The sequence below is a fragment of the Marmota flaviventris genome, chromosome 3, assembly GCF_047511675.1.
Source record: "Marmota flaviventris isolate mMarFla1 chromosome 3, mMarFla1.hap1, whole genome shotgun sequence".
NCBI lineage: Eukaryota > Metazoa > Chordata > Mammalia > Rodentia > Sciuridae > Marmota > Marmota flaviventris.
The window spans coordinates 17,746,853-17,773,399 of record NC_092500.1 but is presented as its reverse complement, the minus strand read 5'-3'; the positions used below and the strand labels follow the sequence as shown (position 1 = coordinate 17,773,399).

At 40.8% G+C, this 26,547-nt stretch overlaps 1 protein-coding gene across 1 annotated transcript in view; it reads right to left on the bottom strand.

Moving 5' to 3' along the window:
* Nucleotides 1-26,547, bottom strand: part of LOC114101661 (putative tetratricopeptide repeat protein 41) — a 71,577-nt gene that overhangs the window by 15,670 nt on the left and 29,360 nt on the right. Inside the window, exons 9-12 of the mRNA XM_071609587.1 lie at nucleotides 12,907-13,051; nucleotides 6,914-7,083; nucleotides 2,919-3,066; nucleotides 1,659-1,811 (exon numbers count right to left, since the gene is read on the bottom strand). Coding sequence (XP_071465688.1) covers nucleotides 1,659-1,811; nucleotides 2,919-3,066; nucleotides 6,914-7,083; nucleotides 12,907-13,051 — 616 coding nt within the window. The remainder of the gene's footprint in view (nucleotides 1-1,658; nucleotides 1,812-2,918; nucleotides 3,067-6,913; nucleotides 7,084-12,906; nucleotides 13,052-26,547) is intronic.

Here is a 26,547-nt window from a genome sequence, read left to right as displayed (position 1 = left end):
GATCTACACTTGTTTGAGAGATGATTAAGGTCACACAGCAAAATGTCTCTGACTCTTAACCATAGTAGTCACCTGAGGACAACTTAAACAAGGGAAAAGATTTCTCCATTGTTTGGGAAGGTAGGCCACTAATAGTAAGGCCCAGGAAGAAGGCATCCACTCACGGTCAGGTCCCCCGCATGCAGGCCACCCCTGGGGCATGGTCCAGCAGGATTAAAGTCTCATGGCTCATGCCCCACCAGCTCTGGATCTGTGGGGGGTCTCCTGGGCAGAAGAGGACCCAGCCAGCATTCTGTGTGTTTAGATTTTTCTTTTACAAGGCAATGTCTCTGTAGCAAGCTCTGTGCTTCTCTAAAGAAAGTCCTGTCTCTGCTCACAGTGCTGGTGTGATGATGAATAAGAGGTGGTCAGGTGGTGCCAAATGCTCCAGCCAATCACCCACTGGGGAGCAAAATAATCATACTAATCACTCAGGGTATTGAACTTTTTTAGTATGTGCCAGGAATTCTGACAGCTCTTTTCACATGGGATCTCCTAATCCTCAATGATCCTGGGAAGATTCAGTTACTAGTCATTTTACTAACAAGGAAGTGGATGAGACACCAAGATGTTCCTGTCTAGTTTCTCACTGTTACTAAGTGGCAGAAACAAAATTTGAACCCCGCCGACAGGCCCAGTCCCACCACCTCCCACTGCTACGTGGCGTCTGCTACTTTGCCCTCTGAGCCTCCCTTCTTGGGCCACTCTTTAGAAAGGGTCAGGGCTGACTTACACTCAAGTGTTAGGGATTACCAATGTCACATTCTTCCTGGGAGCAAAACCAAGAAAAGTCACCTGTTGGTGAAGAGTAAGAGGAAAACGACCTCAGGGAATGTGGAAAACTGATATGGGAAAGCAAGCCAGGCAACAGAAAGGGAGCACCCCAAAACAAAGCTTAGCAATGCCACCATTTAGCCTCCAGCCCCTGCCCTTTCCGTCAGCTGCATATACCGTGGAAGGGCAGTGCTGGGCGGAGTGAAGCCTGAGCCCGGCTCCCTGTGGCTTCAAAAAGAACCTTCTTCACACCAAGCTGTTGGGAGAAGCCATTGGACCTGGCCGATGTGGACACTAATCACAGCTGGAGGGTAATCCCCACCACCCTCTTTTAAACTGAGATATGTGGGGAGCTAAGGAAAGTGCCACCTCACAAAAACACAAGAGGGCTTCCCAAGAGAGAAGGAGCCACAGTGAGCATGGCCTGAGACACCACAAGCTCTGGCCTTGGTCTTAAGAAGTCACGGGCCAGTGAGAGCCCACACACAGTGGCCATGGCTGAGGCCCGCGCAGAGACCCTGAGGTAAGGACAGCTCCCTCCCAGGCCTGCAAGTGATGTCGGGAACCACTCAACGACAACATCAAATTCCTCTGTCCCTTCCCTACACCAAAACCTCTATGCCACTTCTGGGCCCAAACCTCCCTTTGAATACCTGATGATCAGTGTCCTGACTGAGCAGAACAGAAGGCTCAGCAGAGTGAAGCCCAGGACCAGAGACGAAGGAGTGAGACACCTGATGGGCAACCCCAGACCCCCCCACACACACACTGGTGGATTTTTTTTTTTTTTTTTTGGTGGGGGTAGGCAGGAGACACATTTCTCGAAATATTTCATAAAAACTTACTTTTCATTATCTGTTAGTAAAAAAAACAGTAAATCTGCTAAAATTTCCATAATTTCTCCAACTAGCATGTTTTTCTCTCCAAACAAACTTCTCCTGATTCTTAAGCACTCTTGAAACTTCATTTTTGCAAGATAAGTGTTTCCATCAACCAACCTGAAAATAAAATACATGCGTGGGACTTACTAAGCATGATAAATGTTGGCTATATTCATTGCACTATCAAAAATATTTCTCATAGATATCCTTTATTTTATACAAAAACCAATCCTAGAAAATACAAAAAAAAAAAAGACCACTTCATAATAATAGAGGTTCAGGAATGGCAACATCATTTATAAGAACATTGTATGTGCGTGTTAGGGACCAAACCCAGGGCCTTGTGCATGCTGGGCAAGTACTATACCACTGAGCTACATCCCAGCAATATCTTTATAAACTATTTTCGTGTGTGTGTGTGTGTGTGTGTGTGTGTGTTACTCAGCCTTAAAGAAGAATGAAATTATGGCATTTGTTGGTAAATGGATGGAGCTGGAGAATATCATGCAAAGCAAAATAAACCAATCCCAAAAAACCATAGGCAGACCGTTTTTTCTATGATACATATGCTAATTCACAGTGGGGGGGGGTGTGCAGGGAAAATAGGGTTACTTTAGGTTAGGTAGGGGGAGTGAAGGGAGGGGAGGGGGTGTGGGGGTAGGAAGATAGTAGAGAGAAACAGACATTATTACCTTAAGTACATATATAACTATGACCAGTGGGATTCTATATCATGTATAACCAGAAGAATGAGAAATTATACTCCATTATATATGATGTATCAAAGTGCATTCTATTGTTATGAATAGCTAATTAAAACAAATTTTAAAAATTTAAGAAAAAAGAAACTATTTTCAAATTCAGCACTGCTGACATTTGGGCTGGATAATCCCTGGTTGGGGGCTGTCCTGGGCACTGTAGGATGGTTAGCAGCAACCTGGCCTCTACCCACTAGATGCCAACAACCCCTCCCCCACAGTCATGACAACCAGAAATGTCTCTAGACATTACCACGAGTGTCACTAGCGAAAGGGGTAGGGCCCAAATAATTCCCTGGTTGAAAACCATTTTAAGCTCAAGAATGCAAATGCTAAAAGTCAGCATTTCTTAGCCAAATCAGTGAGGTGGGAAATGGATTCATAGGTGTGGGTTAAGTACATTAATCATAAGATTGAACACTAATCCAGAAAACAAAACAAAACAAAAACTGAAATGCCTGTTTACATGAGGACACCTTCGGTGTATTTCATGGTAGCTTGATCATGGGGGATGTTGTCCACCAGCTTGGAAACCTCAGTGGCGTATTCCAACACGTGGTTTTCTTTTAGGTACTCTTCAGATGCTGACTTGGCCAGGTTGTTCAGCACTCTGACTGCAGGGAATACATGTCAGTAAAGAGTTTGATCCCTATGGGTTTTTTTTCAACAAAAGAGTTAAGATGCCCAAAGGCCTAGCATTTAACATCATTTCTTCATCAGTGCCAACAGCCAGGTTTTTCCTTGATAAATTAACTACTGACCCACATAGCATGGGGCTGGTTTTCATAAAGCCATTTGAATGTGCATATCAGTTATAGGACCAAGGAGGTAAGATGACAGATTGAAACCAAAGACTGAGTCTGTTTTGCAAATGAACAGGTCAGCAATAGAGTGAGAGTACGGATATAGACTAGGCAGTCATCCTTTTGGTAATGGAGTTTGACAGAAGGTAGTCGGTACAGTCTTTCAATAAGATACAGTGAAGGAATGCAGCCTGATGATAAGAAGCACACAAATATTTCCCACAAACCCAATTAATACATGGCAGGCTGTACCTAGATACCCTCTGCCGTGGACACCCACTCTGTTCAGAAGGCTGACAATTTTGCTCCTTTACTGAATTATATATTTTGACAATAGTACATACTTTTAAAAAGTAGCAAGTTATCTTCTAAACTATATTTTGTTATGTGAATAAGGAAAACACAGTAACTGTTTGAGCTGAATTTTATTCCCAAAACCTGTATGTTGAAGTCCAATTCTTAATACCTCAGAATGTGACTATATTTGCATAGAGTTTCTTTAAAGAACTAAGAATAAAATGAGGTAATTAGGGTGGGCCTCAATCCAAAAATGTAGTGTCCTTATAAGAAGGGGAGACGATGACACATATGCAGAAGACCATGTGAAGGAGACAAGGAGCTGGTGGCCATCTGCAAGCCAAAGAGAGAGTCTCAGGAGAAATCAACCCTACTGACACCTTGACCTTGGACTTCTAGCTCCAGAACTGTCAGAAAAAAAAGTATCTTCTCTTTAAGCCTTCCAGCCTGTGGCACATTGTTACAGCAGCTCTAGCAAACTAAGACAGTGGAATTCTGAGAAGGCATTGCCAGAGGCAGAGTTGACTCCCTGTGCTATGGAAGTTAGACTTCAGCAGGATTACTGTAGGATTCCCCAGGATACCACTCAGGCACCAAGAAGAACCTCCTATCACACCCCTTCCTACGCCCCCACCCTGGGCCTTGTGGATTGCACATGAGAGTAGGAGAGCCACATAACTGGTCTCCTGGTGTCCATTCTTTTTTTTTAACCTTTATTTTTATTATTTTTTAACCTTTATTTCATTTATTTATTTTATTTTATGTGGTGCTGAGGATTGGACCCAGCGCTTTGCACGTGCTAGGAAAGCACTCTACTACTGAGCTACCACCCCAGCCCTCCTGTGTCCATTCTTACACACCAGGAAACCTCTTTTCTATACAGGAGCAAAAGTCATCACAAAATAGAAACCAAGAGAGCATGGTGGCACAACTTGTAATCCCAGCAGCTTGGGAGGCTGAGGCAGGAGGTTTTGAGTTCAAAGCCAGCCTCAGCAACTTAGCAAGGCCCTAAGCGACTTACCAAGACCCTGTCTCTAAATAAAATACTTTTTAAAAGCTGGGATGTGGCTCAGTGGTTCAGTGCCCCAATACCAAAAATAAGCAAACAAACAAAAACCAGAACTGGAAATGTAGCTCAGTGGTAGAGTGCTTGCCTAACATGTAGGAGGTCCTGGGTCCCATCCCTGGTACAAAAAAAAACACGAACAAGATGGTATCATCCCTACTCTAACTCCCTGCAATGACTCCCCCCTTGCACTTAGACTAAAATTCAAATGCCACCCAACACCCTGCGCAGTCTGGGTCCTGCTGCCTCCTGCCCTTTGCTCACTGAGGCATCGCTTCATTCCCAGGACAGGCCCATCCTCCCACATACTGTTCCTCGGCCAGGACCGTGGCTCCTGCTGTCCGTTAAGTCCCAGCTTCATAGCTCTCTTCCCCAAAAGGTATTTGGTCACCATGTGCAGGTGGGCCATGCCCAACTCCCATCTCTTACTGCATCTACTACAGCCTCTAAGCATTTCATGTGCTGGCTAAACCCCACCCCCCATATCAAGACATGAATAAAGCCGGGGACTTCCTGTGGCTCGTCAAATGCAGCAGAAAGGCACACTGTATCAGCTCTGAGCTTAGGCCTGGGCTCCTGCTCCTCCTCCAGGAATCCTGCCAAGTGACCAGTCCTGGGCAATCCTCCTGAGGAATGAGGAACACTGGCCCAGTCACCCCTGTCACCTAGCTAGGTAACCACCAGCCAGCCCCATCAGCCCTGCCAGCCAATTTCAGGCACTTTCATGATTGTTTCATTCTCCTGTATTTGCTATCTGAGGCCACTGTGGTGCCACTGGTATGAGATAGGCAAAGGATGCTTACTAAACCAAGGTACAGGTTGAACATCCATAACCCAAAATCCAAAACACTCTACAATTAATATGATGCTCAGTTTTGCATTTTGGAGCATTTTGGATTTTAGATTCTTTTTTTTAAATATTTTTATTAGTTGTAGATAAACACACAGTATCTTTATTTATTTTTATGTGGTGCTGAGGATTGAACCCAGGGCCTCACACATGCAAGGCAGGCGCTCTACCACTGAGCTACAGCCCCAGCCCATCTTTTTTTTTTTTTTTTTTTTTTAACTTTTTAAAAATATTTTGTTTGTTTGTTTTAAGTGGACACAATATCTTTATTTATTTTTTGTGGTGCTGAGGATCGAACCCAGTGCCTCACGCATGCCAAGCCAGTGCTCTACCACTTGAGCCACATCCCCAGCCCCAATTTTAGATTCTTCAATCTAAAATTAAATCTGCTGAGCCCACCCAGCACCAGCAGAATCACTCATCTGACCCAGAGACATGTGGGCAAAACCAAATGCTGTTTTAAGCCACCAAGTTCTGGGGTGGTTTGCTATGCAACAAAAGCTAAATGCGATAGCCATGGCAGTATGAACAAGTTGAGAGTCCTTCAGTCTGACTGTGATTCAGAGGGTCAAAATTGTTTAATACAGGTTCAGTATTTCTTGTCAAAAATGCTTGGGACCAAAAGAGTTTCAGATTTTAGAGATTTTTTGGATATGGGAATATTTGCAGCCTTTATATGGTTGAGCATCCCTAACCCCAAAATCCAAAATCTAATCTGCTCCAAAGCCTAAAACTTTTTGAGCATCACGTTGACTCTCAAAAATTTTTCAATTTTACAGCATGTCAAATTTTGTGTTTTTGGATTATGGATGCTTAACTTGTGCCTGGGTTCGTAAACATCCTTTGTCTCTGTTACATCAGTGGCACCACAGTGGACTCAGGAATCAAATACCAGAGAATAAAATTATCAGTGAGGACTTCAGCATGTGCCACGCAGCATTCTGGGTGCTTTACAGCCTGGGAACTTTCTTGGTCTCACAATTATAAGAAATTTTATATAGGTGCTTTTTTTTATCCCACCTTAGAAACACGAAAACTGTGACTCCCAAAAGCTTAAGGCACAACAGACACAGTGGCGTATGCCTGTAATCCCAGTGGCTTTGGAGGCTGAGGCAGGAGGATCACGAGTTCAAAGCCAGCCTCAGTAACACAGAGGCACTAAGCAACTCAGTAAGACCCTGTCTCTAAATAAAAAATACAAAATAGGGCTGGGGATGTGGCTCAGTAGTTCAGTGCCTCCAAGTTCAATTCTTAGTATGGGTGACCACCCCCACAAAAAAGGAAAGGGAGCACTTCATGTTCAAACCTCATGTACTTGGAAGCCTTTCAAAAAAATAAGCCAATAAAGTCCATGATCCATTTCCCTTTTTCTATGGATGGGAGTGGCCTGGGAGGAATTGAACTCTAGAATACAGGGGTAATTCCCTCTGTAGGTGTCTACATACCTTTCTGCTTCATCAAGTTCCGGTTGTCTTTTAAGTCACTGAGTGGCAAGCACTGCAGGTTTGACCACGCCTTCTGGAAATACTTGAACCCTTCCTGGGTGTTCCCGATTTCAACATACAGTTCTCCAATGGCATTCTGAGCTTTGAGAAGCATTTCTTTTGTGGACTGGCTCTGTACAAAAGGAGAAAGGGAACCAGCAACTCCTGAAGGAACCCACCATTAGGACAGATAATGCAGCTGGACACCTGCCCAGGAAAGGCTCATGTCATAAAAACCTGTATTATATCATTTCTCAGGGAATTTTAGGCATTTATAAAATATTTATTGGGAGACAATGCAAATTAAAAATGCGTTTTGGACAATTGATCTCATGGGTTCAGTAAACATTCTTTGGCAGTTAGTAGTAATAAAATTTTTGAGGAATAACCTGACAATGTCTCACACATAATAAGTGTTCCAAGGAAGGTAGTATCAAGATTCTAATGAATATCTAAAATGTTGCTTGAATACAAACACCACCAGGGAGCTGGTGACTTTATGTCTGACATGTTTTTTTTTAGAAACTTGTATTAAATTCTCCTTACTGGTCTAGAATATTTATTTCAGGGTATTCAACTTCATTAACTTAAATCACTTCTCAACCAACACCTTATCAATGCATAAGAATATACTAGTTGGCTAAAGTTTTTTTTAAATGTCCAATCTAAGAAATCAGAGTTAGTGATGAGTTATTTTACTGTTAATAATAAGTTTTCAAAAATGCATTATACAGGATAATATAATAAGATTATACAGGAAGTGTCCAGTAACTAATAAAGCACCGTAGAATGGATGGCATTGCAATGTTGTTGGCCACTTAATACTTTACATTGTACCACAATGTTAGCCTAGGAGAGTATTGACTGAGCCGGGCTCCCTGTTATAAGTTGAAAGAATAAATGTTTCTATTCTCCTGCACATATTAAAAGTGCCCCTCTGTGTTAAATGACCTTTGTTTTAGAATTTTTTTTTAGTTATAGGTGGATATAATACCTTTATTTTATTTTTATGTGGTGCTGAGGATCAAACTCAGTGCCTCAGGCAATGCTAGGTGGGTACTCTTCCTCTGACCCACAATCCTAGCCCTTAACTGATCTTTTGAAACAAAGCTTTTGGACAGTTGTCTTGAAAATAGTTTACATGTGCTCTGAGATACTGATTTCCCTGGATTTGGAAGGAGTCTGGTTTGGTATAGGAGTCTGGTGTGATATAGGAGTCTGCTGTGGTATGTGCCTGTGGTTCTTTTGCACACCCCTTGGGAATATATTTAGAATTCTCAGCATCTATTCTAGACCTTATCTTTGCTGCTCATCCTTCCAATCCTCCACTTCAAAGGTGTCCTCCATTCTGACTTTTCTGAGCTCAAATATTGCTAAGAGACTGACTTCAAATATTGGGTAAGATTAGGATGACTATGAATAACAAAGAACCCCAAATTAACAATAGCTTAATTTCTCTTATACAAGAGTCAGGATCTAGGTGGCCCAGGGCTGCACACATTCTACAAAGTCAGAGTCCAGCTATTTTTATCTCATCCTGTGCCCTTGCCTGACTTCCATTCTCAAGGATACCACCTGATGTAAAATGGCTGCTCTGACTTCAAATCATATTCACAATTCAATCAGCAGAAAGAAGGAAAGTTATTAAAAACTGAATGTGTCCCTTCTAAATTCATACGTTGAAACCCTAATTCTCAATGTGATGGAGTTAGGAGGTGGGATATTTGTGAAGTGATCAGGTCATGAGGGTGGAGCCCTCACAAATGGGATTAGTGCCCTTGTAAAAGAGGCCCCAGGGATCTCTCTCATTCCTTTCCTCTATCCAGACACAGCAAAAGATGGCTGTGCCTGGACCAGGACGCAGACACCAACTCTGCTGGCACCTTGATCTTGGGTCCACCAGCCTCCAGAACCAAGAGAAACAAGCCTTTGTTTAAGCCACCAGACTTCAGATTCTTTGTTAGAGCCGTCCAGCTAAGACAGGGCAGAATCAGGAACACCTTCACTTCCCGAAACTTCCATTTACATCTCATTGGCCAAAACGTTGGTTCCTAAGGAAACCTGGGAAATGCAGTTTTCTTCTACACAGCCATTTTCTGAGAGGGCACATTACTTTAATAAATGGCAGAACAATATTGGGGAATTATAGTCTCTTTTCTATACCTCTTTTACCTTTCTTTTAAATTTTTAATTAGCAGAGTTTTAACTCAATTTCTTCCCTCACACCTATTTCAGAGGAAGCGGAGCCCAACTCCCTTCCCAAGGACCTGCCCTGTCCCTGAGTTCTGTGTCCTTCCCTCCAGCCCTCTCACAGAGTCTCTGCCAGCATCTCTAATCTGCCTGTTTATTTCCTGCTCCACGTAAACACATATACCCTGGATCAAACTTGACCTGAACCTCATATTCTCCTAACTTTTCAACTTCCTCCTTTCACCAACAAACTTTTCCAACAAGCCTGCCTATGTGCATCTTCTCCGTTTCATTACCACCCCCACCTCCTAAAGCCCTGCCTCCTGCTCCTCCCACATGCCCTGCCTCCTCAGTGGCGGTCACTGGCCCCACGCACCAGACCTCTGGGCCTTCTTTCCGTCCTTAGTGGCCCAGACCTCTAGCGGGCATTTGATGCCGTTAGCCACTCCCTCCTTGGTTTGGGGAAAACTACGACATCCTGACTCTTTCCCAATCTTTGCCTTCTTCACAGCTTCATTTACTTTTCTCCCTCCGAATATCAGCAGTTCGCCCCACCCGTTCCCAATATTGCTTGGGGACCTGGCTTCCTCTGGTGGTTTTGGCTTTTGCAGATGTCGCCTTGTCTCTCTCCAGATTCCAGTGCTCCGTGGCCTCAGCTGGCTGACTGCTCCGCTTGGGTGCGACCGTCACCTTCCCGGCACCCGCTGCTCCTTCAGATTCCCTCTACCCATGAAGCTCCGATTCTGGGCGTTTCTTTGATTCCTGTGCACATCACAGACGTGTTTCCAGTGAGTCCGACAGGGAGGCAGAAGCCCCGTCACAGGCCCTCACCAGGCCACAGTGGTCCTCCCACCTCCGGGTCCCAGTGCCCACGCTGCCACTCGAGGGACTGCACTTGTTGGGTGTGGCCTCAGTGTCCGCTTCCTCGTTATGAATCCTTGGCTTTTCTTCCCCTCTTCCCACTCCAGACTGTTCCTTGAGGGCAGAGACTCCACGACCAAGCCCTGGGCTCCATGTTTCATGGGCGTTCAGGACACAGGTGCTGGTGGCCAGTGAGGGTGCCACCGTCTCGGCAGCTCTGGCTGAGCCAAGCTCTCGCCGGGCACGACCTCCCTGGAAGGGAGCGCTTATCACTCCTCTTTACAGGTAGGGAGACCAGAACTCAGTGAGGGGAACACATGCCCCAGCCCCATGGCTACCCAGTAGGAGGGCAGGGGGTCCTCCCAGGCCTGCTGGACTCCAAAACACCGCTCTGTACGTTTTCTTAAGAAGTCAAGTCTCTGATGCAGAAACAGAAGAAGTTCACAAATGGATCCTCTGGTTTTCTTGCTACCTGGTGTACCTCCTGTGAAATACTAAGGAGGAGGCAAATGAGACCCACTGTCTAACAAACGAGCCTTCTAATTCAGAGTTTTTCAACCTCCCGAACATTGGCATTTGGGGCAGGGTGACCCCGTGCTGTGGGGCTGTCCTGTGCACTACAGGGTGTGCAGCAGCATACCCCCTCTACCCAGCAGATGCCAGGAGCACTTCTCCCCCAAGTTGTGGCAACCAAAAGTGTCTTCAGCATTGCTAAATGTTCCCTAGGGGACAAAACTGCCCCCAGTTGCATTGAAATTTAAAACTATCTTATCTGAAGCCCCAGCTGGGGCTGGGGCTCAGTGGTGGAGCGATCGCCTAGAATGCATGAGACACTGGGTTCGATCCTCAGCACCACATAAAAATAAAAAATAAAGGTATTGTGTCCACCTAAAACTAAAAAATAAATATTTAAAAAAAAAAGAAATTACAAAAGCAGTACAATACAGAATGAATACATCACAAATAACAGGATCTTTCAGCCCAAGAAAGTCAGGCACATATTTCAAAAAAGATGTTACTGCCCAAAAGAGTTACAAACTTCTCTTTTAGAAATTATCTTCAGAGCCTAAAGAACTCCTTTTAATAGTCTCTGTGGTGACTCGTCCCAAGCAACTGTTGCAAAATATTGAGAATAAAAATATTTTTATTGTTATTATTGTTCTTATTTTTATGGTTGCAAATATTAAGAATAAATCATAAGATGGATGCCTGCAGGAGCCCTCAGAAGCAACCAAGTCTGTCAGCATGCCTCCTCCAAGTGCCTCACCCTTCACCATTCCACAGTTGGACTTCATTGCTGAACCGCTGCAGATGCCCGCAGCGACGTCCAGCTGGACTAGGAGCTCCACCAGGGCAGAAACCAGCTGCCTTGCTCGCTGCCGTCGCCCCACCTCCTGCCAGTGCTCAGGCTAGGCAAGACCCTGAGCGAATGTTAGCAAGTGAATGAACATAGCGTGCACAGGGAATAACTGCAGACAGGTGTTCAGTGGTTACCTAGTAAAATAACTGGTGCCAGACAGACACCTGTCAGCAGTAGGAAACGTGCACCTCCCCATGGGGGCAAAGAATTGGGGTGGGGGATCCCATGGTCATAATGGGAAGCACAGAATCCCTGCTGTGCTGCTCCCTAAATGATGGAAGAGAGTTGAATGACCATTAGTCAAACCCTCTTACTTCCAGCCCACACCTGTTACTTTATAACCCCAAGGAGTAGGGACAAACCAGCCACCAGTAATCAATATCTCACTGTGCACCAGATACTGTGGAAAGGGTGTTGTGCACTTCCTTACTTGATCCTGTTAACAGCCCCATGAGATAAGATATTAGAACCCCCCAGATGAGAACTCACTGGGGCAGAGGTTAGAATTCTTACCAAGGTCATACAAGCACAGGAGGTGGCAATGCTGGGTTTTAAATCTGGGTCAGTCTGAAAATGGCCCATGCTCTATTCACTACTTTGGGCTATTTTCTAAGGACACAGAGGAATTTGCACATTCAAATGGATTTATTAATTGATTTGTTACATATGTTTTATTAAGCACCCATGGGGCATAATATACCATGGAGATACAAAAATTGATAAATAACATTGTCTGTGCCATAAAGGGTGTTGCATTTTTGAGTTTTATAAATCGCACTAGATGGCATTCCTTCTGTCTATATATTAATGGAGGCAGGGGTAATGTCTCAGGAAATTGTGAAGGTGTTGTTTTCAAACAAAATGTTTTGTTTCAGATTATTCTGCCCTTAGTCTACAAAAATCTATTGAAAACAGTGAAATTCATAACTATTATTAAAATGGCAATTAAGTGTCATCTAAAACATAGTAACAATTATGAGTGAAGCTTCCATTATATTCAGTAAAGTCAAAAGTTCATTTTTTAGAAAAAGCAAATCAATCGCCTAACATGGGCCCTTGTACATGCTGGGCAAGTGCTCTACTGCTGAGCGGTATCACAGGCCTTCCTGAAAGTTACAGCCAAGTCTTTAACCAATTTTTTATTAATTCATTTCAACCTACCATTACAATTCACTTTTCAAATTTTACAAACACTTCTTTTTTTCCTCCCAAGTGACACCTATCTGCATTCACTCCTTTAATGACCCCATCTCTTTTTTTTTTTTTTTTGGTAGTGGTGCTGGAGATCAAACCCAGGGCCTTGTACGTGGGAGGCAAGCACTCTACCAACTGAGCTATGTCCCCAGCCCTAATGACTCCTATTCTCTTTAGTGATCATTATTAATGTCCAGTATGGGGCATGCATTAAAATCACAGCTTCCTCACTGATGAACAAATTAATTAATTCCTCTGTTTATAGACTAAGTTAAGAAGGAACAAAGGTAAATATCTGAAAATATCTAACACAAAAAGAATCAGGTTTGAAGGTTTCTGTTTTTTGTACTTTATCTGCATTAACATGTCCTCAGTACTCAAGAACAGCTCTTTTGCTTCTCTGATCTTGCCCATAAGTTTCAAAAAACTCCCAATGCAGAACATCAGTCGGCATTTGTCAGTGGCAGTGACATTAGAAAGCTTGCATTCCAGCACTAGAATGAAAAGTCAATGACCCTAAAGCACAGCACACCCAAGGCTTAATCCTCATCTAAGAACTAGCCAGAGTTAGTTTCTTGTTCCAGAGATCTGCACTTTGCTTTTATTAAGGTTTACATATATTACCAAGTACTTTAGACTATGACATAAAAAATAATGAAAATACTATTAAATAACTTTGGTAAATTTTGAAAATTAAAGGGCCAAGAGTGCTTATGTAGCTCAATCCATGCACTGTTATTGTGTTTTACAGTGATTTTCAGGTAAAAAGAAAATGATGCTCCTATCTGTTACACAATTCTGCCCTCTGTTGCAACTAGCTTGAATTGCTGGCCTCAACAGAAGGAAAATGTTAAAAGAACAAAATTAGGGAGGGAGAAAAAGAGGGACGCAGGAAGGGAGAGAAGTTATTCTTCATACACAAGTGAAAATATATCGAATTTTTTAGCTTAAAGATCCAATTAAGCACATGGTATTACAAAGTTGTCATTTTTAGAATTTCTCTTTTCAGATGTTCTCCTATCTACATTTCCTCGTTGGTTGCACTTGAAATGTTTGGTTCTACACTGTTGGTCACAAACAATCCCTCGTACTCCTCTGCTCTCTTGCCCCTACCAGAGGCCACCACAACATGTGGACTCTCCTCTTTCTCTTTGCCCACGTTTCTGTGGATCACAGTCATGTATAAAATAAGCATGAATTGAGCACCTACTGTGTGCAGTCTAGCCTCCAAGCAAGGCTGCCACCCTCAGCACTGCAGGGAGGTTGGGAGCTAGGGTGTTTGGGTCAGATGGCAAAAAAACAAAAACAGAGCCAAGGGAGAGAGAAAGCTGAACACCAAGGTTCAAGACCTTTGTCCAAAGTGATCATGCAAGTAAAAGGGCTGGAGGCAGGAATGGAACCAAAGGGAAGGATCAGGAGACAGGGATACCTCAGAGCCATAAGCAGCTGCTCAGAGCAGGCAAACAAGGGTGTCTGGAGGAAGAGTGGAGGGATGGGCTTCTGCCCAGCACAGGGCGTTTGCACATCCCAGGAGGATTATTGGTTCCAGATTCCTGTCGAGGGCTCAGGTTGGAATGGGTACTATCCATCACTGCTTCTGGTATTCAACTCACTCACCTCACTTCATTCATGAACCCTGGCTCCACCATGTGTGACCACACCCTCAGATTCACTCTCTTGGCACCAATAGAGTTAGCATTGATGAGGAAACAGTTTTCTTGTTGTAAAATTAATATGTGTATATTATAGAAAATTACAAAGAATAACAAAGACTACGCATAACTGCACCAAAGATAATCTCTACTAATACATGGCTGATTGGGCACACATACACACACTTTTCTAGAATTAAAATTTGGGTCATCCTACTCATGCCACACATCATACACTACGTTGTTACTTTCTTATTCAACAAAATATCAGTCCTGTGCAAGATTTTGAATGTATATCAAGTACAATCTACATGGCTCCTGCTCTCATGTAGTTTAGTCTACTAAAAACATAGTATGAACATTTTTCCATATCTTAAATATTTTTTAATATTTTTTTAGTTGTTGATGGAACTTTATTTTATTTATTTATATGTGGTGCTGAGAATCGAACCCAGTGCCTCACACATGCTATGCAAGCACTCTACCACTGAGCCACAGCCCCAGCTCTTAAATATTCTTTAAGAATACACATATTTATAACCAGATTGTATTCCATTTTATGGATTACCATTAGTGAGTCAATTTCTCACTATCATAAAACGTTATATAATGGAAAATATTGGCAAAATCTTCTCAAACATCCAAGATTTTTTCCTTAGAATATTTTTTCAAAATAAAAGCCACAGAATATTAATATTTTTAAGGATTTGAATACATATTGCCAAATCTCTCCAGAAAGATTGGCCCAATATAAACTCTTACCTATAGCATGTAAAAGACCCATTTTCTCACATCTGTGCCAGTATTACTATGGGTTGTTTTTTTTTTTAATCATTGCAAAAAAAAATCATTTACAATGTGACACCTATTGTTTTAACTTGCATTTCTTTGATTACTACTAAGATAAAATATCCTAATATATTTGTTTAAATTTTATACTGTTTTTTTAATCCACTCTCAGATGCCAGCAACTACAAGATGCATCCTTATTTCAGAAATGTTGTTAAACCTACATCTTAGAACCAGTTAAGTGTAGTATTTTTTTTTTAATGAATCCGTGATGCCAGTAGCCACTTATGAGCAACTTCCAAGAACCAGGCACTGTCCTGAGTACAGAGACAAAAGATGAGCTCAATCAGACCTAGGCCCTGACTCTTGGGCTGTCAGAAAAATGGGAGGCAGTTCATCCAGTAATCTTATAAATGAATATAAAATTAAAACTATGAATATAAACATAAAAGAGGTGATGATACAAACTTAAGGAGATTTCTCTATATAAGTGACATTGAACTGAGAGTTAAATAAAGAATAGGAGATTCTGAGACAAAATGGTTGCAGAACAGAATATGTAAAGATTCAAGAACAGGAAAGAGTGGGGAGCCAAGAGAACTGAAAGGAGGAGACAGAAGAGCAGAGAGAGCAAGGGTGTTTGGGTCAAGAGAAGAATGGAGGCAAAGTAGGCACTGACTCTGTGTTGGGATGTTAACAATGGCCAAGACAGGAAGGATCCTGTTCCCAGGAACTCATATTCTGGTGGGTGGAAGGTCTGGAACAGGGGACAGAAAGCAGAGTTAGACAATTAAAAGAAAAGAAATATCAGGTAGCAGAAAAAGCTATGCAGAGAATTAAAACAAATTAACACTATAAAGAATGACTGAATATAGCATTCATTGAGGAAGTAACTCTTCAGCTGAGATCTGCATAACCAAAAAGAACTGGCACCACAATTATCAATAGAAAGAACATTCTTGGCATAGGGAACAGCTGGTACTAAAGCCCAAAGGCAGAAATACTTTAAGGACAGAAAGAAGGCCAGTGTGTCTGACATGAAGAGGTCAAGAGGATGAATCCTATAAGATAATGCTACCCAGGCATAGAGGGGCCCAAGTATATTAGGCATCAGGGTAGGCTGAAGAGTTTTATTTTAAATGCTATAGCAAGCCATTGGAGTGGTCCTAATCTGGGAAATGAGATGATCGGGTTTACTTTCTTAAATTTTCATTCTGGCTACCACGTAGACAATGGACTTTATAGGAACAAAAGCTAAAGTAGGAAGTCCAGTAATGGGGTTGTTACAGCAGGACAGGTAGAGATGATAACAATGGTGGGCTCACCAGAGTGGTGCCAGTGAAGAGTTGAAGCTGGAATATTCTCACTCACCATTCCTATTCAACATTGCACTAGGAATTCCAGCTACTGCCATAAGACAAGAAAAGTAAATAAAAGATATACATATTGAGAAGGAAAAAAAAATAAAAACAGACTTTGCAGGCTGGGGTTGTGGCTCAGTGGTGGCGTGCTTGCCTAGCATGCATGGGGCACTGGGTTCGATTCTCAGCACTATAGACAAATAATTTCAAAAAATAAATAAATAAAGGTCCATCAACAACTAAAAAAATATTTAAAAAATAAAAACAGACTTTGCTCACAAGTGGTATATATAATTATCTATAGAAAATCCCAAAGAGGGGGATCCAAGACGGGGGGCTAGAGGGAGGCTGCATTCCTTGTCGCTCTGTGGCCTAGAATTCAAGCAGTGGGAATACTATTTCTCTGCAAGTTATTAGAAGACCCCTGACAGCTGCTCCCATGCAGGAATCCCAGCTGCTTGCCCATGCAGGACCCTGGCAGCCATGCTGAGCAGGACCCCCAGCATCAGTGTCCGTGCAGGACCCCCAGCCACCGCTCCCTTGTAGACCCCCAACTACCAACGTGGGGCTCCCCTAGTTGCCTCCATCTTGGGAATCTGCAACCGCTGCCACAGTCCCTTCCACATGGCAGCCTGCTCCTGGGGACACCAGACAGGGTCTGGAGACAGCTGCGTGACACAGAGCAATGCTACATGCCACTGAGTTTCATCTCCAAACACACCACCCAATGCCATTGCTGGGCTGACCCTGACATCCCATCTCTGAAAGCAGCCACCTCCATCTTGGGACACCTTTGTTGCCATCTTGGGTTATCCTTGCTACCTCCATCATTGACTTTAGTTGGGGCAACTCCCAGCTTGGGACACCAGTTGAAGCCTAGAAGCAATATCAAGGTACCCATAGCCCCCAACCCCCCACTCTCCCTGCAGCCACTAACCCAGCACAGCACTTATAGCTATGTGGCCAGTCTGTAGCTCGCAAAGCCTGGCCCTGAACTGCCTGATACAAAACAGCTCTCCACACAGCAGGTGCACAGCCCCCAGAGCGCAGCCCACAAGAGTCTGGAGAGAGAGGTTCCTGATTGGGAAGTAGAAAGGGAGGGGTGAGTGAGACACAGTTTAGAGACTAAATTGGAGACCAAGATTGTGAGGTCTGCAGGCAATATAAGGGGATAAGACCAGGTGCCCACATCACACAAGCGGGCCCCAAAGGAGATCCTTGGGGTGCAGTCTCCCATGGGGGACCAGCAAGTGCTATACCCCACCTCCAGCTCCATCCTCAAGACAAACCCTCCACCCTAATAGCCTTCACCATCCTGAGGTAGGGATACCAGCAAACCACAGACAACCCCACCTACTGGATGATAAGAGAAGCAAGAAAGATACTGAACTCCAACAAAACAATCCTTTAATTTTCCTTTGAGATTTTTTTTCTCTCTTTTTTTTTTTTTCTTTATCTTTTTTTCTCTCTCTCTTTTCCCACCCTCATATCCCCAACATTTGGGAAACCAAGTACTTTCCATGCATTAGGCTACTGAGGACTGGGATTTCTGAATAGTATATTATAGTTGTTTTTATATTCTTTTTAATATTTACATTTTTTTTCTTAATTTTTATGTTTGTTTGTTTTTTGTACTCTATTGTCTTCCTACTTACTTGACTCCCCAAAATCTCTTTCCCTCTTTTCTCCTGCTACTAGCCAACATCTTTCGATTCCTTCCTCACTCTTCCTAAGATCCAATAACTCTATGTCCTCACCTCCTACCTCCTTAACATCTCATCCTACAGTCCACCTCCAGTTCTCTCTTTGTCCACCATCAGAAACTGTAGACCCCAAGCCGGGGTTGTGACTCAGTAGTAGAACGCTCGCCTGGCACATGTGAGGCCCTGGGTTCAATCCTCAGCACCACATAAAAAAATAAACAAATAAATAAAGGTATTATGTCCAACTACAACTAAAAAATAAATATTTTTTTTAAAAAAATTACAGTATAAATACTAATTGAACTCACCATTTCTGTCTATTGTGACAAAACTGTAAACGTCTTAATAGAGTTATTTGGTTTAAAGCTGTACATGGTTTGTATTGGGATCTGTTAATATTGATTTCCCCCTTAAAGAAGAACCCTTCAGGGACACTATAAGTCAATAGGGTAAAAACTATAACATCTCATCCACACTGCTAGAAGGGAAGACACATGAACAACATGAAAAAACAAGGGAAGAAAGTGCCCCAAACAAACCAAGATACATTATTAGAATCCATGGCCAGCATAGCAGAAGAAATGTCAGAGGAGGCGTTCAGGATGTACATAATTAAAATGTTTTGTGAATTAATGGATGACATAAGAGAGAAAACATAGGCAGCAAAAGATCATTTTGATAAAGAACTACATAAGTAGATACAGGAAGCAAAAGATTACTTCAATAAAGAGATTCTGAAAGAAAAAGAAAAAACAGAAATCCTTAAATGCAGGAATCAATAAACCAAATTCAAAATTCAATAGAAAGCATCACTAACAGACAGAAACTCAGACAATGAAGATAAAATATATAATCTTGAAAATATATAATCTAATAAAAGAATCTAATATAAAATAAAATAATCTTCACTGTTGACTACATAGTGAAGATGGTAAGAAACCATGAGCAGAACATCCAAGGATTATGGGATAACATGAAGAGACCAAATTTAAGAATTACTGGGACAGAGGAAGGCATAGAGTTACAAACCAAAGGAATGAACAATCTATTCAATGAAATGATATCAGAAAATTGCCCAAATCTGAAGAATGAATTGGAAAATCACATACAAGAGGCTTACAGGACACCAAATGTAGAAAATCACAATAGAGCTACACCAAAGCATATTATAATGAAAATGTCCAGCATACAGAACAAGGAAAGAATGTTAAAAGCCACAAGAGAAAGGAATCAGATTACATACTGGGGAAAATCAGTTAGGATCTCTTAAGATTTCTCAACCCAGACCCTCAAAGCTAGAAAATCTTGGAAAAACATATACCAAGTTCTGAAAGGAAATGGATGCCAACCAAGAATCTTATATCCAGCAAAATTAAGCTTCAGATTTGATAATGAAATAAGAACCTTCCATGATAAACAAAAGTTTAAGAAGTTAAAAGAATTTACATCGAGAAAGCCTGCACTACAGAACATCCTTAGCAAAATATTCCATGAGGAGGAAATGAAAAACAATGAAAATCAGCAAAGGGAGGTATTACACTAAAGGAAAAATCAATCAAAGGAGGAACCAAGTCAAGTTAAAAACCAAAAATTACTGGGAATACAAACCATGTCTCAATAATAACCCTGAATGTTAATGGCCTAAACTCACCAATCAAAAGACAAAGACTGGCAGATTAGATTTTTTTTAATGAGGTAACTTTTTTTCCCATAGCTTTATTATTCATTTACTTTTTATATGGGTGCTAGGCAACCCCTCTACCACTGAGCCGCAAGCCCAGCTTGGCAGATTGGATTTTTTAAAAAGACCCAACACTATGCTGCCTACAAGAGACTCATCTCATAGGAAAAGACATCCATAGACTGAAGGTGAAAGGTTGGGAAAAAACGTACCACTCACATGGATTGTGTAAACAAGCAGGGGTTTCCATCCTCATATCAAATAAAGTAGACTTCAAACCAAAGTTAGTCAAAGGGGATAAAGAGGGTCATTTCCTACTGCTTAAGAGAAGCGTACATCAACAAGACATAACAATTATAAATACATATGCCCCAAACAATGGAGCATCTATATTCATCAAACAAACTCTTCTCAATTTCAAGAGTCAAATAGACTACAACACAATAGTACTGGGTGACTTTAACACACTTCTTTCATCACTGGATAGGTCTCCCAAACAAAACCTAAAGAAAGATACTATAGAACTCAAAAATACAATCAGTAATTTAGACTTAACAGACATATATAGAATATTTCATTTATCAATGAGTGAATACACTTTCTTCTCAGCAACACCTGGATCCTTCTCTAAAACAGACCATAAATTATGCCACAAAGCAACTCTTAGCAAATACAAAAAAAAAAAAAAATAGAAATACTATCCTGCATTCTATTTAGATCATAATGAAATAAAATTAGAAATCAATGATAAAATGAAAAATAGAAGCTACTCCAACACCTGGAGACTAAATAATATGTTATTGAATGAACAATGGATTGCAGAAAACATCAGAGAGGAGATTTAAAAATTCTTAGGGGGTTAGGGTTGTGGCTCAGCAGTAGAGTGCTCCTAGCACGTGAGAGGTAATGGGTTCAATCCTCAGTGCCACATAAAAATAAAAAAATAAAATAAAGGTATTGTGTCCAACTACAACTAAAAAAAATATATATTAAAAGAAAAAAATTCTTAGAGGTAAATGAAAACACTGATACAACATATCAAAATCTCTGGGACACAATGAAGGCAGTACTAAGAGGAAAGTTCATTGTTTGGAGTTTTCTTCCTTAAAAGAAGAAAAAGTCAACAAATAAATGACCTAACATTACATCTCAAGGCCCTAGAAATAGAAGAACAAATCAACACCAAAAGTAGTAAAAGACAAGAAATAATTAAAATCATAGCTGAAATCAATGAAATTGAAACAAAATAAATAAATGAAAAAAATAACAAAACAAAAAGTTGATTCTTAAAAATAAATAAATAAAATTGATAAACCCTTAGCAACACTAACAAAGAGAAGGAAAGAAAAAACTCAAATTACTAAAAAGGGAATGTAATGATGGACAATACAGAATGCAGAAGAATAATTAGAAACTATTTTGAAAATTTGTACTCTAATAAAATAGAAAATATTGAATACATCAACAAATTTCTAGAGTCATATGATTTACCCAAACAGAATCAGGATGCTATACACAAGTTAAACAGACCAATTTCAAGCAATGAAATAGAAGATGCCATCAAAAGAAAAGTCCAGGACCAGTCGGATTCACAGCTGAGTTCTATAAGACCTTCAAAGAAGAACTAATACCAATATTCTTCAAATTATTCTATGAAATAGAAAAAGAGGGAACAATTCCAAACTCATTCTATGATGCCAATATCACACTGATTCCAAAACCAGACAAAGACACATCAAGGAAAGAAAACTTCAGACCAATATCTCTAATGAACATAGATGCAAAAATTCTCAATAAAATTCTGGCAAATCAAATACAAAAAAATATTTAAAAGACAGTGCACCATGATCAAGTGGGGTTCATCCCAGGGATGCAAGTTTGGTTCAATATATGGAAATTAATAAATGTAATTCATCACATCAATAGATAAATAAAGATAAATAAAGATAATAATCATATGATCATCTCAATAGATGCAGGAAAAAGCATTTGACAAAATACAGTAACACTTCATGTTCAAAACACTAAAAAAATAGGGATAATAGGAACATATCTCAACATTGTAAAAGGTATCTATGCTAAGCCCAAGGACAACATCATTCTAAATGGAGAAAAATTAAAAGCATTCCCTCTAAAAACTGGAACAAGACAGGGATGCCCTCTTTCACCACTCCTATTTAACACAGTTCTTGAAACTCTAACCAGAGGAATTAGCCAGATGAAAGAAATTAAAGGGATACAAATAAGAAAAGAAGAACTGAAACTATCACTATTTGCCAATGACACGATTCTATACCTAGAGGATCTGAAAAATTCCACCAGAAAACTTCTAGAGCTAATAAATGAATTCAGCAAAGTAGCAGGATATAAAATCAACACCCTAAATCAAATGCATTTCTGTACATCAGTGACAAATCTTCTGAAAGAGAAATTAGGAAAACAGCCTCAAAAACTAAAAAATTCTTGGGAATCAACTTAACAAAAGAGGTAAAATACCTCTGCAATAAAAGCTACAGAACACTAAAGAAAGAAATTAAAGAAGACCTTAGAAGATGGAAAGATCTTCCCTGTTCTTGGATAGGCAGAATTAATATTGTCAAAATGGCCATACTGGGCTGGGGTTGTGGCTCAGTGATAGAGCACCTACCGGCCTAGCATGTGTGAGAACTGGGTTCGATTCTCAGCACCACATATAAATAAATAAAATAAAGGTCCACTGACAACTAAAAAAAAAAAAATTTTAAATGGCCATACTATCAAAAGCACCTTACAGATTTAATGCAATTCCAATCAAAATCCCAATGACATTTCTCATAGAAATAGAAAAAGCAATCATAAAATTCATCTGGAAAAATAAGAGACCCAGAATAGGTAAGCAATCCTTAGCAGGAAGAGTGAAGCAGGTGGCATCCCAATACTAAACCTTAAATTATACTACAAACCTATAGTAATAAAACTGCACAGTATTGGCACCAAATCAGACTTGTAGACCAATGGTACAGAATAGAGGACACAGAGACAAACCCACATAAATACAGTTATATCATACTAGATGATAAAGGTACCAAAAACATATTGGAGAAAAGATAGCCTCTTCAACAAATGGTACTGGGGAAACTGGAAATCCATATGCAGCAAAATTAAATTAAACCCCTATCTCTCACCATGCACAAAACTCAACTCAAAGTGGTTCAAGGACCTAGGAATTAGACCAGAGACCTCAGGTCTAATAGAAGAAAAAATAGGCCCAAATCTTCATTATGTTGGATTGGGCCCCTACTTCCTCAACAAGACTCCTAAAGCACAAGAAATAAAATCAAGAATCAATAAATGGGATGGATTCAAACTAAAAAGCTTCTTCTCGGCAAAAGAAACAGTGAGATGAATAGAGAGCCTAGAGAATAGGAGCAATTTTTTACCACACACATGTCAGATAGAGTACTAATCTTCAGCATAAAGAACTCAAAAAACTTTACACCAAAAAACAAATAACCCAATCATTAAATGGGCTAAGGAACTGAACAAACACTTCTTAGAAGAATATATATAATTGGTCAACAAATATATGAAAAAATGTTCAACAATAAGAGAAATGCAAATCAAAATAACTCTAAGGGGCTGGGATTGTGACTCAGTAGAAGAGCACTTGCCTCATATCTATGAGGCACTGGGTTCAATCCTCAGCACTACATAAAAATAAATAAATAAAATAAAGGTATTGTGTCCATCTACAATTAAAAAAATTATTAAAAAAAAACTACTACTCATCTCACTCCAGTCAGAATGGCAGTTATTAAGAATACAAGCAACAATAAGTGTTGGTGGGGATGTAGGGGAAAAGGCACACTCTTATATTGCTGGTAGGACTGCAAATTGGTGCAGCCAATCTGGAAAGCAGTATGGAGATTCCTTGGAAACTTGGAATGGAACTATCATTTGACCCAGCTATCCCACTCCTCAGTCTATACCCATAGGACTTAAAAATAGTATACTACAGGGACACAGCTGCATCAATGTTTATAACAGCTCAATTCATAATAGCGAAATTATGGAACTAACCTAGATGCCCTTCACAGATAAATGGATGAAGAAACTGTGGTATATATACACAATGGAATATTACTCAGCATTAAAAGAGAATAAAATCATGGCATTTACAGGTAAATGGATGGTTGGAAAATATCATGCTAAGTAAGCTAATCCCGAAAAAACAAAGGCCAAATGTTTTCTCTGATAAGTGGATGCTGATCCATAACAGAGGGTGGGGGTGGGAGCATGGAAAAAAATGGAGAGGGGCTGGGGATGTGGCTCAAGCCGTAGGGCAATCACCTGGCATGCGCGGGGCACTGGATTCAATCCTCAGCACCACATAAAAATCAAATAAAGATGTTGTGTCCACCAAAAACTAAAAAATAAATATTAAAAAATTCTCTCTTTATCTTAAAAAAAAAAGAAATGCAAAATGATAACCGCCCCTTTGGAAGATGGTTGACAGTTTCTTACACATTAACTCTGCATCTTAGAAATATCAATCTTTTGCCTATTGTTATATGTTATAAATATTATACGTTATAAATATTTTTCCTAGCTGCTCACTTGCTTTCTATATGTATTTCTGATTTTCTAAGTTGTCTTATTGGTGGTGTTTTGCTTTCTTTCACGTACAAAAATTTTATGTGTTTAATTAGATTTGTCAATTATGTTCTCCTTCATGATTTATTCTGTTGCTTTCTTGCTTAGGCTTACCTACATTTTCTTGTAATTTTTAAATATAGTTTCATTTTCTTACATTTAACTAATCCTTTCTGGAAATTATTTTAGTGTGATGTTTCAGAAAAGTAAGCTTTTCACCCAATAGCAAACCATTACCATTGTACTACTTTTCCAGCGCTATTTCTTTCCATAAATAGAAACAGATTATGAGAAGGTTCTCTCACTTCCCCCGTTCTACCTATACCTGAGCATCTGAGCATCTGTGTTGTTCCACAGAGCGGTCTCATTTTGTTCATGGTGATATTTTTAAAATGATTATAGCTGCATAATACATTCAAATAACCTGACACTCAAAGTACCCTAATTATTTCACTCTTCTCTCACATATAATTTCTTCAACAACTTCTGCAATCATTCTGAGAATTTACAAATACTTGAATCCATTGAGATTTCACTTAGAATTCTTTATGTCAAAATTGGGGAAGAATTGATAGCTTTACATTGAGTTGGCCCATCCAAGAAAATGGATTGTCTCCCTCCATACTGTAATCCTATTTTCTATAATTTTGAAGCTTTTTAAAAATAAAATAAAGATCCTGTACATTTCTTGTTAAATTTATTCTCAGATATTTCATATTTTCTATTCATTGCAAATTGGGTCATTTGCTCTTTTTTTTTTTTCTGTAGCACTATTTAAATTTTAGTCAACTATTTTGTCCAATAAATCAAAAATATTTACAGGCTTCTAAAGGTAAAGAGGCCGTGTTTTATACACTAATCATGAAAAATTGTTTTTCTTTTTACTGCAACCTTCTGACAAGACCTATAATGTATTTACCCTTTGTCCGCATTAGAAAGCTCACCCCTTAATAAGATGATTGCTCCCCACCTACCACAGCTGCCACCTGGAGGACAGCCAACCATCTGCCCAGATGGACCCATGCTGGTGGGAGAAACAGAAAGTCTGGCGGGTCCTTTTCAAAATTGTAGCCCTTCCCTTTTACCCACCCCAATTCTAAAATTAGCCAATCGCGGGGTTTGTAACCAGAACTCCTCCAATCAGAGTGAAGGGCAGCGCTGAGTTCAGTGAGGTACCTAAGCCGGCGCCTTAGGTACCTCTAACCAGGTGCGTTGCAAGCCCTCTGCTCTGTCTCGCCCACCCAGTTTTGAGAACGTGTTTGATTTTTTGCAGCACCTGCGGCATCACGCTGGGATGCATCCTTCTTCCCACCATTGGGCATCCTGCCTCCAAGAACCTCTGTCACTCGCTTGCACATGCCACATCTATTCTTAATCTGTCTCTTCCTGTCTTTGGCACTGTCCAAAAAAGCAGCTGCAGTTAGAAATGGATTTTCTTCATTTCAGTGTGACCCAGGGCCCTAGGCCAAAACAAGAGCATCATGCCATAGAAAATCTATAGACAGTAAACCAAGTCTTGAAGTTGCCCTCTAGTCTCAAAGCCCTTCCCCTTGGTCATCTATCAGAGGCGCAACTTTGCAGGATGCGTCCCTCAAGAAGGAGCAAACCCCGCCACTGAGTAATGGGTCTAGAAGCCGCTGAGAAGTGAGTGCCAGACTCCAAAGGCACACTGTTTCCAGTCAATCTAAAAGTTGGGCTTATAATTCACCTCCGGCCACCAGGGAGAGCCAAACTCCACGGCCTGAGGGAGAACTACAACAGCGGGGTTCTCACTCCCTCCAGCCCCCAGCAACACCACCAGGCCACCAGACACCGCCTCCCACTCCCCTCCCTCCAACTAATCGTACCCTTGGAAAACTTGGATTTTTTAAAAGGCGTTTTCTTGAAGCAGGCAGGGGTCAAAAGTTTAAGTATCCTGCTTATCTCTTAGAACAACAGAAGGGGAAAATGAAGAATGAGCGCCCCAAAAGGACAATGATTCTTCATTTCCCACACAGGGAGGGAAGCTAGGCTCTGTGGTCCAGGGGACGGTCCTACAGATCCTACGAAATGCTGCTCTTTCAGCTGTGGAGCTGCCTCTTGGAAAGCCCCTCCACTCGACATTGGGATCTGGCTTTCTCTCCTGGAGCCCCTTCTTCCCCCTGGTGCATTTGGGGAAAAGGAATTTCTGTT